This window comes from Acinonyx jubatus, chromosome E1, assembly GCF_027475565.1.
Source record: "Acinonyx jubatus isolate Ajub_Pintada_27869175 chromosome E1, VMU_Ajub_asm_v1.0, whole genome shotgun sequence".
NCBI lineage: Eukaryota > Metazoa > Chordata > Mammalia > Carnivora > Felidae > Acinonyx > Acinonyx jubatus.
Genome location: NC_069397.1, coordinates 43,419,059 through 43,436,012, shown reverse-complemented (window position 1 = coordinate 43,436,012; position 16,954 = coordinate 43,419,059). Strand labels below are relative to the sequence as shown.

The 16,954-nt window shown below is 52.7% G+C and overlaps 1 protein-coding gene across 18 annotated transcripts in view; it reads right to left on the bottom strand.

Moving 5' to 3' along the window:
* The window catches only part of MAPT (microtubule associated protein tau), a 96,110-nt gene that overhangs the window by 18,027 nt on the left and 61,129 nt on the right, over positions 1 to 16,954 (bottom strand). For 6 of the 18 annotated variants that reach the window (XM_027052029.2, XM_027052032.2, XM_027052031.2 and 3 more), the window contains 4 exons: positions 16,457 to 16,522; positions 8,214 to 8,269; positions 4,289 to 4,421; positions 165 to 430 (listed from right to left, as the gene is read on the bottom strand). In XM_027052029.2, the coding sequence (XP_026907830.1) occupies positions 165 to 430; positions 4,289 to 4,421; positions 8,214 to 8,269; positions 16,457 to 16,522 (521 nt within the window). Of the gene's footprint in view, positions 1 to 164; positions 431 to 2,731; positions 2,786 to 4,288; positions 4,422 to 5,424; positions 5,623 to 8,213; positions 8,270 to 10,947; positions 12,046 to 16,456; positions 16,523 to 16,954 lie in introns of all 18 variants that reach the window. The other 12 variants (XM_027052024.2, XM_027052020.2, XM_027052023.2 and 9 more) reach the window with 7 other exon arrangements.

The window sequence follows — 16,954 nt, the reverse complement described above, 5'->3', positions numbered from 1 at the left end:
ACGCCCAAACAGAATGGAACCATGACGTGCCGTCTTTCCTTGAAGAGATCCGGGAGGGACTGGGGTGCCATGTGAGGTGAGAGTCACTGTGGGGGGCACCCACACACCTTCTCCTGGTTGTCCTGGGACGGGCACACACCCAGCCGGCCTCTGAGCGCCCTTACCTTCCCGCCTCCTGGCTGGTGCTTCAGGTTTTCGGTGGAGCCGATCTTGGATCTGACATTCTTCAGGTCTGGCATGGGGACGGGGGCCGTCTGCAGGCGGCTCTTGGCTGAAGATGGCGACTTGGGTGGAGTGCGGACCACCGCCACCTTCTTGGGCTCCCGGGTCGGCGGGGTTGGCAGGGACGGGGTGCGGGAGCGGCTGCCGGGGGTGCCCGGGGAGCCGGGGCTGCTGTAGCCGCTGCGATCCCCAGATTTCCCAGATTCACCTGGAGAGAGAGGAGGGGGTGAGCCCAGTGCTTGGGGTGGGTGGGAGCCAGCAAAGGCCCGGGGTGAGGGGGGCTGCCTGTCCTGAGGGCCCACTCCCAGACTCAGAGCCAGTTAGGCAGGTGGGAACAAGGCCAGAAGCTCAGCTAAACCAGCAGGAGGCTGTCCTTGCTCTCATTTCTAGAGAAATGTCTCTTCCTCTGGGCCTTGTTGCTTAGGGACCGAGATTCCCTGTTTCCCAGAGAAGCAAGAGAGTGGTCACCAAGGACCACCCAGTAGCCTTCCCCGAGGGGACCATCTCTGCCCCACGGCCCTGGAGTCAAGAGAGAGATTCCAACACACTGTGTGGTCCCAGAGAAGTCATGTTCCCTCTCAGAGCTCAAGGGCCTCGACTCAAACAGGGAGGGAATTATAATGCCGCAGTGAGGGGCGCCAGGCACAGATGCCTGTAGATGTGCTTTGTAAAACCAGCACAATTCTACATGGCCCTTCCCCGAGTAAGGGTGACACAGTGACAGGACCAGGGGGGTGCCCTGGTCTGGGTCTGTTAGACCCTTTGCCCACTGGGTGGCTTCTAAGCTGTTCAGCAAGTTCAAGGCCTCTATCCCAGCAGGCCCCTGCGCACACTCCCTGACTCCTCTGTGGTGAGTGGGGTCGACGAATGTACGCCTGCTTCGTGGCCACCCGTCTCTAGCTCTCCAGACAAGCCACGCTGCCTCGTGCCGCCGTGCCCTCCCCAACAGCTCCCTCCCCCGCTGCGCCCATGCGCAGTGATCCCTGAGCCTTTGCAAACTTTTAGGAAGGCTGCTGGGACTGTTCTCTCCCCGACAGACTCAGTCCCGGGCTCCCTAGCAGCTTCCCCCCTGCACTTCCCATGCCCCTGTCCACTCCATAGTTACTATTCCCTCTGCCCCATGAAGCAGTGTTTCTCCAAGTGTGGCCCAGGGGCCCCTGCATCAGAACGTCCAGAGCCTCGAGTCAGAAATGAGACCCATAGGATGCAGATCCCTGGGCCCGTCCAGACCTGGCATGACGGAGCCTCCTGGGCTGAAGGCCTGTACTATGGGTTCTTCCCAAGCTCCCAGGAGAATTCCTTCTTCTTCTTCTTCTTTTTTGTTAATGTTTAGTTATTTTTGAGAGACAGAGAGAGCCCCCACTCACGGGGGAGGGGCAGAGAGAGGGAGACAGAATCCGAAGCAGGCTCCAGGCTCTGAGCTGTCAGCACAGGGCCGCACATGGGGCTTGAACTCGTGAACCATGAGATCATGACCTGAACTGAAGTGGGACGCTCAACCCAGTGAGCCACCCACGCAGGTGCCCCCCAAGCTCCCTGGGGACTCCTGAGCACAATGGAGTCTGACAGCCACGGGGCTGAATGCTGTGCCGGTGTGAGGGCCCGGCTCCCCTCAGCTTTGGGGGTGTCTGGGCTCTACGGCCGCCTCCAAGCTTCCCAGATCCCTTGGCCCCTTGCGCCAGGAACCTTCTGTACCAAACAGGGACCTGTAGGCTCCAGCCTGGAGAAGGATGGCTCTTGGTTGGAAGCATCATGTGGCAGCAAAAAGGCGACTTCTCCCATCAAGAGGACAGCCACCCCCATTTTTTTGAGTTTGAATTTCCACATCTGTTGGATGTTCCTAATGTCATCAAGCTCTGGTAACAGGACAGGTGAAGCTTTTTTTTCCTCCTTTTCCACATGGGGAAACAACAGACAGGGCCTCCGCTCCAGGTTCAGCCCCCTGTCCCGCCCCCCGCCCCCCAACCCGGCCTCCAAGCACACAGGCTGATCACTGGGCTTGGTGTTAGTTACAAACCCTTTCTGCGCCACGTAATTGCACATTGACCGTGGGCAAACCACTCAGCCTCCTAAGCCTGTATTCCCATCTGGAAAATGGGGAGAGCGGTCACAGCCCACAGTGCTGATTTGAAGGCTGGATGTAGTAACAGGGGGGAGTGTTTAATACATGTGTGTTTAATAAATGCCCGCAGGAATTTCACACCTAAACCTTGGTCCAAGCTTCCAGCACCCACCAGCAGCTGGAGACACGTGCTCCATGCCCCCACCAAAGCCTCAGCTGGAGTAAACGAGAACACGCAGGAATAAAAAGGCCCATCAGACAGACACGTCTGCATATGCCACACACGAGGAGCAGGAGTTCTGACGGTTCTGAGTTCAGGTTCAACATGTGAAACGCACGTTTCAGAAGCAGGTCCTCTCCCCTCCGCTCTAAAAACCTAAGCCAGCAAATGGCCACACACAAAAAGCAAAGTGCCCCACGGGGCACTCAAAGCGGCCTCAGAATTACCTCGCTCAGATTTTGCCCCTGCAGGGGGTGGTTTTCTCTGCACCTGCTTGGTAGCTTAAAAAGAAAAATCCACAGGAAGACTCATTATAATGAAGCTTACACAGGGCCTCAGTGAGCTCTTCATGCTGTCTGTAGGCACCAGCCATGCCCAGCCAGGCCAGACGGCGGAAGCGAGCCAGGCAGGGAATGTGTTCAGAGAGCAGGGGTCCCGACTGGCAGGAGACAGGGCGAGGTGGCCCGCAGGGGAGATGTGCGCACCAGGAAGCTGCCACCCAAAAGCAGGTAAGACCCGAAGAGAAATGCATGTTCCCAGCTGTGTGAGTCAACTAGCTTAAGGCCAAGTAAAGAAAAGCAGGATCAAAATCACTTTCAAAATCCAATCACAATTCTGTGAATCACCCTTGTTATCAAATGAATTACATCCAAGGAGAAACAACCAATGCGTGTTAATGAGCAGCCGTCCTCTTAGGCACCACCCCAGGGCAAAGCAGGCAAACACCACAGCAAAAACACACACACACCGAGGGCTCCGAGCTCCCTGCCTGGGCCAGCGCAGGGCGGAGAGACCACTGACTAGTCCAGGCCTCTCGAGACCCGTACAACATCCACAGGCCCCTGAGCACCTCCTTAAAGCCAACACAGGCCAGACGCCCCTTGAGTTGTGCAGAATCTAAACCCAGTTGCCTGGGACAGACACCCGGGGGCTGTGGGAGAGCCTGGCTGTCTCCCATCCCCCAAAGAAGGCAACTCTACACTTTATAGCACCACTAGGAGCAGGAGCGGAATCGCCCCCTGCCTGGTTCCCCAAACTAACTGGGTTTACTCACATGGGCACAGGGGATCGGGCAGCGGGCAGGTGCTCTGCCGAAGGGCCCACTCCCAGGAAGTTCAAGTGTGCAAGGGCCACACCCAATGTGAGGTCACCCATAGTGACCTATCCAGAGACACAGAGCCACACGTCTCACTAGGGGGCTGAAAAACACCTCCTGGGGGCCCGGGACTTGGGGGTTAGAGAACCTCAGCCAATCTCCTTTCCTGCCACTGTTTTATTTTTTTAATTTTTTTGACATTTATTCATTTTTTGGTAGAGACAGAGCGTGAGTGCAGGAGGGGCAGAGAGAGAGGGAGACACAGAATCCAAAGCAGGCTCCAGGCTCTGAACTGACAGCACAGAGCCCGACGCGGGGCTCAAACGCACAGACCGTGAGATCATGACCTGAGCCGAAGTCGGACGCCCAACCGACTGAGCCACCCAGGTGTCCCATCCTGCCACTGTTAATCACACGGCTGCATTCTCCTCATGCTTAAAGTGAGCTGCTTAGACTTATTCATACAAATTCTTAGGGTCTTGATTTCTTCACTGATCAAAAGTGGGGATTCAATGATCTACCTCGGAAAATTGTCAAAAGGATTACAAAGAAAATGAGCATCTGGCGGTTAGTGAACTGTAGGTGCCCGTCAGCTACCAGAAGTGGCTAACTGTCAAGGGCCTTTGGAGAGGAGGAGGGCACATGCTGACAGCTGCCCCTGACGTGGATTCCAGGATGTTCTTCTTACCGGTGCCCGGTGGGGTCTTTGGGGAGGGCGTGGTTTTCGCTGGAATCCTGGTGGCATTGGCCTGGCCTTTCTGGCCTGGAGGGGCCGCTCCCCGGGGTGTGGCGATCTTCGTTCCAGCTTTACCGTCCGCCCCCTGTGAACCGAAGCACGGCACAGTGGTTTTTACGATCGGGGAAGGTTACTATCACCTAGAGTCAGTGCCAGTCCCACTCAACCTCCTCGATTCAAAATGAGGCTAAGATCCAAAACGACCCTTCGCCTACTAGGATGCGACAAATGTCTTCTACAGTCTCATGGGTTTGCCGGTACACCAACCCACAGCCCCACCCAAACGCCACATGCCCTGACTACCATTTTCCACAACAGGCATCAGCATGAGTTGTGCTAATGTGTTCCATAAAAAACACAACAGGGCTTATAGTGAGGATCAAGCTCTTTATCCACCCAGGGCCCATCATGGGCAGGACACTCCTATATGGACAGCCACTTTCTGATTCTCTGTAGGGATTTATTTATCTGACTGATGGTGGTTGGTTTCACCAGAGAGCCGCGGAGACACCGATGAACCTGACCTCGAGCGCTAACAGAGCTAGGTCATTGTTTTCTTCTCTCCCAAACAGCCCTCAGGTTTCAGTGACTCCTGAGTGTGCTGAGAGCCTTTGGCGGGGTGAACACCAGCACCAATCAGCCCACCGGCCAAAGGTCCAGAGCCCCCAGGCACAGCCTGCTGACTGCGGGCAGTTACTGGCTTTGACCTTGACACATAACGCAAACTCAAAAAAGAAACGGACATTCACCAAAGACAAGATGGTTCGGCAGAGGAGTGACCTTGTGGGACAGGCATTGCTGTGTCCAACCCAAATGAGGGCAATCTAGAAGCTCTCTCCGGTGCCAAAGGGCGGGGATTTTCAAATCAGGGTCCCATGGGGTGCTGTGGGGGCTGCTCTGAGGGACTAACGGAAGCGGAGATAAATGGTGCCACGCCCCCCTTTCCCCTTTCAACCAGACTTGTCTTTGCTCTACACGGTGCTTCCAAGTAAGAGTTTATCCGAAGGAAGGTCTTTGTGGCTAAAAACAACACACATCTGAAAACCATATGAGAGCAGCCTGATTCTTTTCAAAGGCGGTTTCCTTACCTTGACTTTCATCTCCTTTGCTCCAGAACTGCCAGTTCGGGGTGTGACAGAAGAGACGTGTTTAGGAGAGGAAGATGACTCTGGGCACACGGCAGGGCTGGAGGGTTTGATCAAAGGGTCTGAGCTACCAGGAGTGGGGCGTTTGGGGCTAAGGCAAGGCCTATTTTTCAGGGTTTTAGCAGAGGAAGGTGTGGATGTCTTAAACATAAACATAAATAAAATCAAAATAAAAGTCAGCACATGGGGGAGGGGAACAAACTGAAAAAGGACAGTAACTAAAAATAAACATGGCAGGTCATGGTTTAAAGCAGTGATCTCCAAACTGTGTGGATCACGTACCCTTATCCACCCTTCTCGTCCCTAAGAACAGAAAGCAGCCACACACCCTAACGTCCTCATACTTATTTATAGGTGAAATATGTATACTATGATGCCAACATAGGATGTATATTAAAAAACTTATGTATGACAGAACTTTTAAACGAGAAGAGGAAAAAAAAAAACCCAATGCAAGTTCTAGAATGTTCTTTAGCCCATTGGATCTTCTTAGGCCGCCCCCCACCACCCCCACTTTGGAGACCACTGGTTTAAAGGTGTTTCATGCCCAAAGAGTTAATGGAGATTGCCAAAGCATATGATTCTTAGGGTGTTTTTCAAGAAAACATCCCCAATGTGTCATAGGTCAGAAGGGCCCCACTTTCTGCTAAATTCCAGGTGAGGAACTCATGCCGGCCTGCTAATCCTTGGCCACCTTCTGCCACACTGAGAGTATCATGCTTGCTAAAATCACGACTGTGCTTGCTCCAAGTCTTAAAGATTCTGTCTCATACCTCAGGTCACACACACATACACACACACACACACACTTTCTGATTAACGTCTCAAACAAAACGTATCTTAACATTATCTGGCGAATCTTCATCTGGCCAGTGTTCACTCTTGAACACACTCTACCTAAGGATACAGCCTGGTCAGTGGAGCAGATGACCTCACGGACGGAGCTGCCCCTTGGAGGACAGGGAAACTGATTGACGATTGCTTGTCCTAACTGGCTCTGGGGTACTCTGACTGGGAAGCTTGGTCGCCTGGAGGAGGTGAGCTGGGAGGAGGAGGGGTCACACCTTCAGGCTTAAAACCCAGAGGCCTAGTCCAGATGTGTTTCAGAGAGGAAGTCAGAACTACCAAGCAGGGTCCTGACCACAGACTTCATTAGGCTTCTTGGTTGTATTTCCTCATTGGCCTTGGACCCCCATCCCCCCAAATGGCTGAGGCCCTCTGTGCCAGCCAGCCATGGTGAGGAGGAGGCCTGAGGGGTGGGGAAAGGTGTGGGGGGAGGGACACAGGCCGAGGTCCTGGAGCTGGTGACAAGGAAGGTTGCGGGTGGGTACTCCTCCTTCTCCAGCTGCACAAGCCCCCTTCTGCCAACAGCACTCCCCACCTGGCCAAGGTTCCTGAAAGAACTGACCCTTCGGTGTCCAGGGCGGGGATGTCTTACCCAAGTGTGCAAATGCATGAAGAAAGGAAGGCATGCACGCATGAGGCTGGGATTCCCCTAATGTGCATCATGACTGCCTAACAGCTACGGCCTAGGGCAGCTCCCAGCTGCCTCATCAGGGGGTCTGGTGATGGCAAACCCTGACTTCCTACAGGGCAGGCAAAACACATGCCACCCAACTCCTAGGGCTACACTCGGCATCTGAAGACCCCATCGAGGCTCTGGGACAAGTTAGGACCCAGACGCTTCAGGCAGAATTTATACTGGAAATTTTAGATGCCTTTAAGAAAACTAGGTCTTCACCTAGAGCCACAGGGGGATTTTCTTGGGGAAACCTTACTGTCCAGTGACAGAAGAATTTTCCAGGATGCAAAGTCATTAAGGGAGGAAACTACAACTGACAGAAAGCCCTGAGAAAGCCAGCACGGCCGTGGATGCATTTTTGGTGGGAGCAGGAGCGTCATTCACGGTTCCTCGGGTTGGTTTCTGAAGACCGACCAAAGCTTACGTCAAACTGGCCCCATGGCAAGATTTCAAGATGGCGTCTACTGCACCACGTGTCTACTTAGCATTTAGGGGAGCGTATCGCGTTTCCCTCCTCGACTATCCTTCCCAGCGTCGTCAGCCCCTCCTGGCACTCCACACCAATCAACCAACCCATCTGCTTAGAGTTCTGAAAGCATGCATCATTTCCTCATGCTTCCGGGTTTTGCTGTGCTGTTCCCACTCCTCAGAATGCTGCTCCCACCTCTGCCTCGGCAACCCTCCTTTACCTTTCCTTCACGGCCTACCTCACTGGTCCTCTTTTCTTGGACTTTTCCAGAACCCTCCACCTTAGGTGAGAGGTCACTTCCTTGATCAACACTCCCTCAGCCACCTGAGTAAATGATATTCTCTATACACCTTAAATATGTGTGTGTGTGTGTGTGTGTGTGTGTGTGTACATACATGTTTGCTGATCCTAGATCTGCAGTGGGTAGTGTAAGATTCAAACTTTACTGCAGAAAATTCAAATGTATCTTCGTTTACTGTGAACATCGCATTTCAATTCTAATGGCGTTGCAGTTAGGAGCTCTTACTCATGAACCTGCCGACCGCCCTTCCCTGGCAGAAGCATCAAAATGGATAAATGCTGGAACTTGAAAAGTTTGCATGAAACTACAAAGCACTTTTAATGACAGTCATCCTTCCGCGGCAGATGCTCTGCACGTGTTACATACAGAAATTAATTCAGACAAGCATGGCTTCTCGATAAACTGGATGTTGGCAGAGGCTCACGGTTTCATCAGCTTACCTTGGCTTTTTTGTCATCAGCTCCCGTCCCATCTCTGCCTTTACTGACCATGCGAGCTGATAAGATACAAAATGAGAATGTAAGTTACCCCCATTTGCACAGCTCCCAGAAAGAGCCGGACGTAGTCAACGCTGATTTCTCGGGATCAGTGCAACGTGTTTGGTTCAGCTGGGCTTGGTGGGCATTCAGTTGATTTTCTTTCCCCTTCAATCTGTCTCTCGTTGTTAGTATCAACACAGCACACTGGGGTCATTGCTTGGAGCAGGCTGGCCGAGGGTGGGGACATGCAGAGGGGGCGCAGTGAAAACTTGTTCCAGGCACACGCGGACACGGGGGCAAATCAGGATCGGAGACAGCGCAGACCCATCTCACGGGCTCCTTTCCTGTCTTAGCCAGGGTCAACCTCCTCCAGCAGGGACCACCTCCATGCCAAGGAGGGGCATTTGGAGGCCCCAGGGCCACAGATGGGGAAGCTCAGCTATGCTCCGACCTTCTGTAGGACCCCCCCCCCCCCCGCCCCGACACTCATGCTGTCACCCAAGGTTCAGGGTAAGTGAGTTGTCTGCCCAGAGCCTGTCCCTCACTAGGGAGGCTACAGTCGCCAGCCCCAGCTGCCCCCTGACAAGCCCACTCCACACCAGCCCGGGAAGGTCTTACTGCCACCTACAGGCCCTCCCAAGGGGAGGAAAATTTCCATTGTCCAACGGACATCCTTGCCATTTTCCCAAATTAGCTACAAACTAGTTACTGTCGAACAGCTTAGCAGATCATCTCTGGAGTTTGGAAACAAAACACTGCCGGCTTCTGTGTGTAAAAGCCGCACCCCTTGGTGAAACCACAGGTCCACCAGCACCATCTCTAACCCCTTTTCCTTCGGTTGACGTTCTTTGTTGACAATTGAGGATAGATTTTCATCTTTGGTTTCAATATCATATTCCCCCTGCCAAAAGGCCAATGGGGTCTCCTGGAGGTTCACACTGGCTACTGGAGCCTGGATTTCTAGAGTGACCCGAACTGATGATCTAGCCCAGAGATTTGCACAACGTACTGCTCAGCAGCACCACTGGGACAGGTTGAAAAAACACAGATTCCTGGGCCCACCCAAGACTCGTAAGCGTAAGGTGGGGCTTAGGAATACGCGTTTTCATAAGAGACCCAGGTAGACTGGATTCACATCTTTTGCCCAAATCAACCACGGCCACCATGTCACAACAAAAGCAGCTGCTAGATATGCACTTCCCAAATCGGGTGCTACTGAACGGGTCCTCTTCCAGGAGATGTTAGCAGGTGGGATCACATGAATTTGGGAAATCCATACTCTGTATCTTTCTCAGAGGGTCATAATGTGCAACTGAATATTAAAGGTTCTGACAAGTCCTGCTGCAGCAAACCTCGCTTCACTTGGCTTAGCTTGTTTTTCCCAGACTAATTGGACCATGGAACTCTTTTTCCCCTGGATACATCTATCGATAGCCAGTGTTCATAAAACACCATTTCAGGAAACGCTCTTATCATCTGCCGCATCACAGGTATTTGTCCCCTAGTATTTTGGAATTTAGGGTATTTTAAAATAAGATATATGATTTCTTTTTTTGGTCTTCAACTTTAATACAGGTTCCTTTATCTACAACATTTCTAAGTTCTCTTGACAAGTAAAATCTAATAAAAATCGAATAGAGGTTTGCAATGGATGGCTCAAGTAACACCCATTTCTGGGCCCTCCAAACACGCGAGAGGTCCTAAAGGTATGAATGCGCCCAACTTGTAGCCTGGAGGCCTCCTCTGGCCTCCTCGTCTTCCTGACAGGACACAGAGACCCCAACATGGGGGAACCTCCCCTCCCACCTCTCCGGCTCCCCAAGGGCTGCTCTGGTAGAGTGGGCTGGGGCTGAGGCCCCTGCAATCCCAGCACAGGGTTCCCCGGGCTCTGCCGAGGGCGGGGGAGGAGAAGATTCGGGACAGGAATGTTTGTTTCTGCTCATTGTCTCCCCTGCCGCAAGGCAGGGCGGGCAGGGGTGGGGGCTGTTAAACTGAAGGCTCAGCACAGGCTCTCGGCTGCCCCCAAATCCTCATACGTGTGTCGTGTGCTGTATGTGATGTGTTGTCCGCTGACAAGAGCAGCACAGGCCAGGCTCACGGCCTCTGTGTCTCTGGGCTCGGAGAACCTTCCAGAAGGTGCTGTGCTGACCAGGGAAGAGTGTGACGTGCACAGCAGACCCGCCCGGATTGTGAATGTGGCTCTGTCACTTACTGCTTGGTGGCCCTCAGCAAGTTACGTTCCCTCTCTGAGCCTCACTTTCCTCATTTGCAGAGCGGGGCTCCTTATGCCCCCTTGGAAGGGCTGGGAGGGTTCTAGACAATGAATTTAGGGCACACAAGTGAACCGGCTGTTATCCGCCCTGGGGAGGGCGGCACACCGACCAGCTGGGGGCTGGAGGACCGTTGTAATTCAAGTGGCCAGAGAAACGAACGGGGCGGAAAGCGCTGGGCGGGTGTTGGTGACATGCAACATGGCGGGCAAGCGTGAGAGCAGCACGTGCTACCAGAGCCTGAGGGGCAGGAGGAGGCCACGGGAGGGTGCGCAGCAGTGCCCGGCTGGTCGGTTGAGAGGTTCTCTCTGGGAACCTCAGAAGCAGCAGGACTCAAGGAAGGGCCGGAAGCTTGGTGGCAGTGCCCGCAGCCTGGGTGGCACACGAGGTCACCAGGAAGGCGCGAAGGAGCCCAAGACACAGACCTTTGAGTTGAGGGACCCGGCTGATGGGCTTCCCTGGCAGAACAGCTGCAGGCTGCTTTTCGAACGGTTCTGGAAGGTCCGACTTTTTTGTGTCCTCTCCCTCAGAAGGGCCCTGGGGCTCTTGCTCCTCTCCAGGGGGGCCGGGAAGTGCAGCCCCTTCCAAAGCCACCTCTGAACGTGCCTGTTCCTTCTGCACGTTGGCTTTGATTTCCACGTGGAAGGTGAACCCGGGGGGCGTGTCCTGCCCTTCCGCCGTGGGCCCTGCACCGGGCCCGGGGGGCTCTGAGGCCTCGATCTCTGTGGAAACTTGGGAGAGGAAATCGACAGGGAGGCGGATGGCACCCTCAGCTGCGAAGCCGGACAAGCCAGTGGCTCCTCTGGAAACTGTCTGGGGGGGTGGCCCGCCTCGGACTGGGGAGCTCTGCAGACCTGGGGCGACGTGGGAGCGAGGGGAGTCCTGGGGCGAGGACTCATCCACATCGCGGTCTTCATCGACATCCTTGCCCCCCCGCCTCTCTTTGCCATGGTCCCCCTTCAGAGGTGGCCCCTCCTGGCGCAGATCTCCCACAAGCTGGTACTCCAGTAGCTCCGCGTCATGACGACTTCCCTCTGTTTCCTCTAGTTCTGTCCCTGAAGGCTGGTGTGTGGCCTCCCTTGGGCCATGAGGCAGGATGGGGGCCCCGGGCGCGTGCTGGCGGGGCAGACCTGGGGTGCCCAGGTCGGCGGCCTCACCTCTCTGGTGCCCTGGCTCCCCAAGGAGGATCTCCTGCACAGCCTTGACACTCCCAGGCTCCGTCTGGAGATATCCAGGGGAGGCGGGCTTCGGAAAGGCCAGACCCCCCTCGACCCCATCCCCTGGTTTTGGTCCCCACTCTTGGTGGGGCTCCTGAGGGCCACCTGTTGGCGAAGGCGGTTGGCAGATGGGATGATGCTGGGAATGGTGGGAGACCACAGGGGCCTCTGGCTGTTTCTCCCCCACAGGCAGCACGGAGGCCCCGGAAGCTTCTCTGCCGTGGTCAGGCTGATTCTGAGAGCTAAACACATTGGCCAAGGGCCTCGAAGGTACCTCCCTCTGCTGGCTGGAAACTCTCAACTCCTCTGGGTTTGAAGAGGCAGCAATGGCAAATGGTTGGCAAGGATGCATTAATTGTTTAAGAGAAGGAACGCGCTCTTGAAATAAGAAAAGGATGTTTAAACAGCATCACGAGGCCAACTAACAAAGAACGAGGAATGCGGGCTCTGGGCTCATCTTTGTTGTTTTCCTTTGCTCAGAATGAAAGCTCTATTGGCTTACCTAACACTGACTCATTGGGTGACACTGGGTGAGCACCTCCCCTCTCTGCGCCTCAGTTTTCTCATCTGCAATAGGGGTGCTGGACCTGGTGACCTCTACGGCCCCGCTGGCACCAGCATTATCCCTCTGTCACCGGCTCTGGGTGGCCTCGGAGCACGTCTGCATCCAGGGCTGCCTTGTGCTGAATCCACTAGGCCACAGAAGCTTCTCCTTCTCTCCAGGGACACTGAGCTTCCTGAAGATTCTGGCCTCTAGATAGGACCTGGCTTGAGTGCCCCAAGGATCTCTTTTTTCTCCCTCTCTCTGTGTTTCCCCTTTTTGCAAAATGAAACCAGCGGGTACCCCTAAACCAACCCAGCCTCAAGCTCCACGCTCTGATAGATTTGGAAAATCCAAAATTTATCATCATCAGGAACCGTAAGGTTCCTATACACAGAAGCACAATTCAGATTTATCTGGCTCATGGGTCAAGTACGGGCCTTTTGCATAAGGTGCAGCAGACCACTGTGGCCGTAAAGGGTCCTGCGTGACAAAGGCATCGCCAGCCCGTGAGACCACCGCATTCACATGGTCACACAGCTGGCGGTTGGTGGAGGTCACGTCACCCTTTCTGGCTCATCCCGGTGGCGTTCACGCGAACCCTCCTTAAAGAACCTGACCGTGTACTAAGGACAGGAGAGGCATGCTCTGTGGTACTCCTAATAAACATCCTTTTTTTTTTTTAATTCCCACCCTTTAATCCTCCCATATGGTTCCAGCAGGACAACCCATACAATTCCTCTAAACGAAACCTAGAACCCCAAAGATTCGGGGGACTGGAAGACCTGAGGGGAGGGTGGTGGAGAATGCATGTGCGGTTGTGGACGCACGGCTAACACATGCCCGTCTTCTCTCCCCACCCGGGCAGAGTCTGTAGCTGCCTGTTGGCTCGCCTCCACCCCCACCCTGACACCAGGGCCTGACACCAGATCACGATCTCATTCATTTCCTGCTCCTGCCATCAACCACGGTGCCTGCCACATAGCGACGACCAACGACGGAATGCTGCCTGGTGAACAGGAAAATAGGCTCATTTCTGCTTTCTGCAGGGTCTGCAGCACCTCACTGGGACTGTTGGTCAGCCGCTGGGAAGAAGAGCCCAAATGACAGAGACGCAGGGACCAGACAACCTGATCAGGTGCCTCAGCACCATGGCTTCTCAGCAACCAACCAGCTCAACAGACCAGAGGCTGAGGCAGATGCTAGTCTTCACACCTCCCAGACGAGCCATGCATCCTTGCCTTCTGGAAAAGGCTTTCCTCCGAGAGCTTTCTAGAAATTGCTCTCGGTGAGGACATTACTGTTCTCCAACAGACTGTAAGACCTGGAATGACCTTCATTAAAAAAGAGACCAAGGAGGGGGGTGCCTGGGTGGCTCAGTCGGTTGCGCGTCTGACTCTTGGTTTCCGCTCAGGTCACGATCTCATGGTTCATGGGATTGAGCCCCAAATCGGGCTCCGTGCTGACAGTGCTTGGAGCCTGCTTGGGAGTCTCTCTCTCTCTCCCCCTCTATCTCTGACCTTCCTCCATTCACGTGCTCTCTATCTCAAAATAAATGAATAAACATTAAAAAAAAAGAGAAAAAGGCCCCCAAACATAAATAGTGAACACGTCTTGAAAAGTCATCAATATTTGATTGTACCGTGTGTGTGTATTGACTGAACCGATCATCGTGCAACTATATTTCTGGAGGAAGGAGTGAGGCTGGGAGAATATTGTATTCAGTTCCTAGAATACTATGAAGTGCTCAGTAAGTAATAAACATAGCAATCATCTTGCGGCGGTGGTGGGGGGGTGGTCCAAGGTAAACAATATTGGGCAAACAGTGTGCAGGCCTCAGGACTCTGGATAAACTTTCCCCCCACATCCCTGTCAGGAGGCCTGGTCTTCATGACACAGGAGAAAGGTCTACCCCTCCGTGTGACAGGACGTGGGTAAGGCCTTCCCTTATCTGACACTCTGCTTCCTGTAGTGCCATCCTAAAACGTCCTTGTCTGGCAGGTATTCATGAACGTGGGCTACCAGAGGCCTTCTTTCTGCAGCAGAAACTGCAAGGGTAAGATGTAATAACTATGCTTTTGTTAGATGGCTCTTTCTAAATCTGAAAATTGACTACAGGCCTTTAGCAAATAAAGTGTGTTTGTGGATCACGAGCATGTCCGATTTCGCTGGAGGGAACAGGGCTCATCAATTTGGACCAGCAGTCCTAATCAAGTCCTCCTTAGGATCAGAGGTAGAAACCTCCACGTTTTCCAGATCTGGTGCCAACTTCCCACTGCAAATGTCTACCTGGTGTTCATCTTTATAGCTACATGATTCTAGGCCACTGATGGGAAAAAAATGTAAAAATTGAGTGAGCACAGGGGCACCTGAGTGGCTCAGCTGGTTACACATCTCACTTTGGCTCAGGTCATGACCTCGCGGTTCATGGGTTTGAGCCCTGTGTCGAGCTCTATGCTGACAGCTCAGAGCCTGGAGCCTGCTTCAGATTCTGTGTCTCCCTCTCTCTGCCCCTCCCCCCCTCTCACACTCTGTCTGTCTCTCAAAAATAAATAAACATTTAAAAAATTTTTTTAAAAATTTGAGTGAGCATGAAAACAAAGTTTCCACAAAAGATGTTGGCCTGATTTTTTCATTGCATGGAATATGTTGCAGGGACATGAAGACCTAGCCTGTAATAAATATTTGTAGAAAAAACTCAAATCCACTTCTATGGAAATAAATGGTCATATCCAGTGGTTGTAAAAGCCTCTCATTTCACCTAAGCCTGAAAATCATGATCTGAAAGAAACAGGTGGCAGGGTTCTAGTTATTTAACACACAGACTGGGGTTCTTCCTTACACTGATTATCCCTTCTAATATTTTCTGAAGCTCTCTGTGAGTCTAAGAGTGAAAACACACCTCTCCATGCTATGCGAAATGAAGTTAGCCCACTATGGGGCAATGAACGGGCGCCTGGGTGGCTCAGGGGGTTAAGTGTCCGACTTTGGCTCAGATCATGATATCATGGCTCATGGGTTCGAGCTCTGGGCTGACAGCTCGACCCTGGAGCCCGCCAGAGCCCGGAGCCTGCTTCAGATTCTGTCTTTCTCTGCCCCTCCCCTGCTCATGCCCTGTCACTCTCTCAAAAATAAATACACATTAAAAAAAAACCAACAACCCTCAATGAAACACTTCTTTGGGCCCAGAGTCTTCCTAAAGCCAGATGGCCCCAATGCCAGCACTAGATGTTGGACAAATCCCGTATCACTTTCTGGAGAGAAAAAAAGTGTCTTTCTAGCTCTCTGGCAGTCTAGAAAGTTCCACATGATACAGTAGACTCTCCAGTTCATCGATGCAGCAGGTGATAGAAAATGAACTTAGTGCCATATTATATCAGAGGTCTCTATTTCCTGAGATAAGGAATTTTTTCTTTTTAAGTTTTTTTTAATGTTTATTTATTTTCGAGAGAGAGAGAGTGAGTGGGGGCAGAGAGAGAGGGAGACACAGAATCTGAAGTAAGCTCCGGGCTCTGAGCTGTCAGCACAGATCCCGATGTGGGCTCGAACTCACAGACCGTGAGATCATAACCTGAGCTGAAGTCGGATGCTTAACCCTCTGAGCCACCCAGGCACCCTGATAAGGAATCTTTAATATAAAATTAAGTTCTTAAAACATTTGGGCTAAATGATTACAGAAAGTTGGTTTCCTTGAACACAGTTTTGGTTCCTGAGAAGAAAATCATAATAAGGTCTGAATGTTGCACAGAAGAAAGTTAAAAAGAAATTGCTTGGTGGAGATATGGTTGAGGCCTTGCTCCTGGGACAGGGCCAGAGGGCAGCCTGAGGAGAAAATCACCTATCATTCACATGTGAGTTTCTGTTGGACACTCTTTCTTGACTCCCCAGGCTGGACAGGGCCAGCCTCTCTCAGGACACTAAATACCTTAGGAATAACTCAGAAACAGTGTTAGGAAAAAAAAAAAAAAAGAGGTGTGTGTGTGTGTGTGTGTGTGTGTGTGTGTGTGTGTCTAGAGTTCTTTCTATGTCTGATTAGCCCATCTTTGATAAGAACCTCCTGGACCCATGAATTAGGGCCCAGGTGCGAGTTTTCTTTGCAGGGTAGAGCCCATCTGAATGCTGCCATCTCCCTTCTCCTGACCCCCAGGTTGTGGTAGGCGATTCTAGCCCACTGACCTTGAGTCACATGTCCGGCGGCTTGGTCTTCCAGGTTGGGGGTGTCTCCAATGCCTGCTTCTTCAGCTGGTTTATGTGTCAACAAATGAAGAAGATATAAGCAAAAACAGTTATTGTTTGCCAGAAACCACGTTCTTTACATCTTCCAGTATTTTTCTGAAAACATTCAGGAAAGGCACATCTTATGAGTAAGTACCAAGGGGCTGAACCTCTGGTTTTCTGCAAATATTATTGCTGGGGATGTCTACAAAAGCAGGTTACTAAATGAACCCCACCGTACCCACACACTTTGCAGGTGACCATGATCCTGTAGGAAAGACCTTCTCCACAGTGGGCCCAGGGTCCCGAGTGCCCCACTCAACAAAGACACGCAGGGTGGGTGAGGTCAGAGAAGCAGTTTACTGCTCAACCATCACCACGGGAACCACCACCTAGCGGCAGGTGCACTCCCAGCCCCAGCCAGTGCTCTGGGGGCGCTCAGGGTGCAGGAAAGCACAA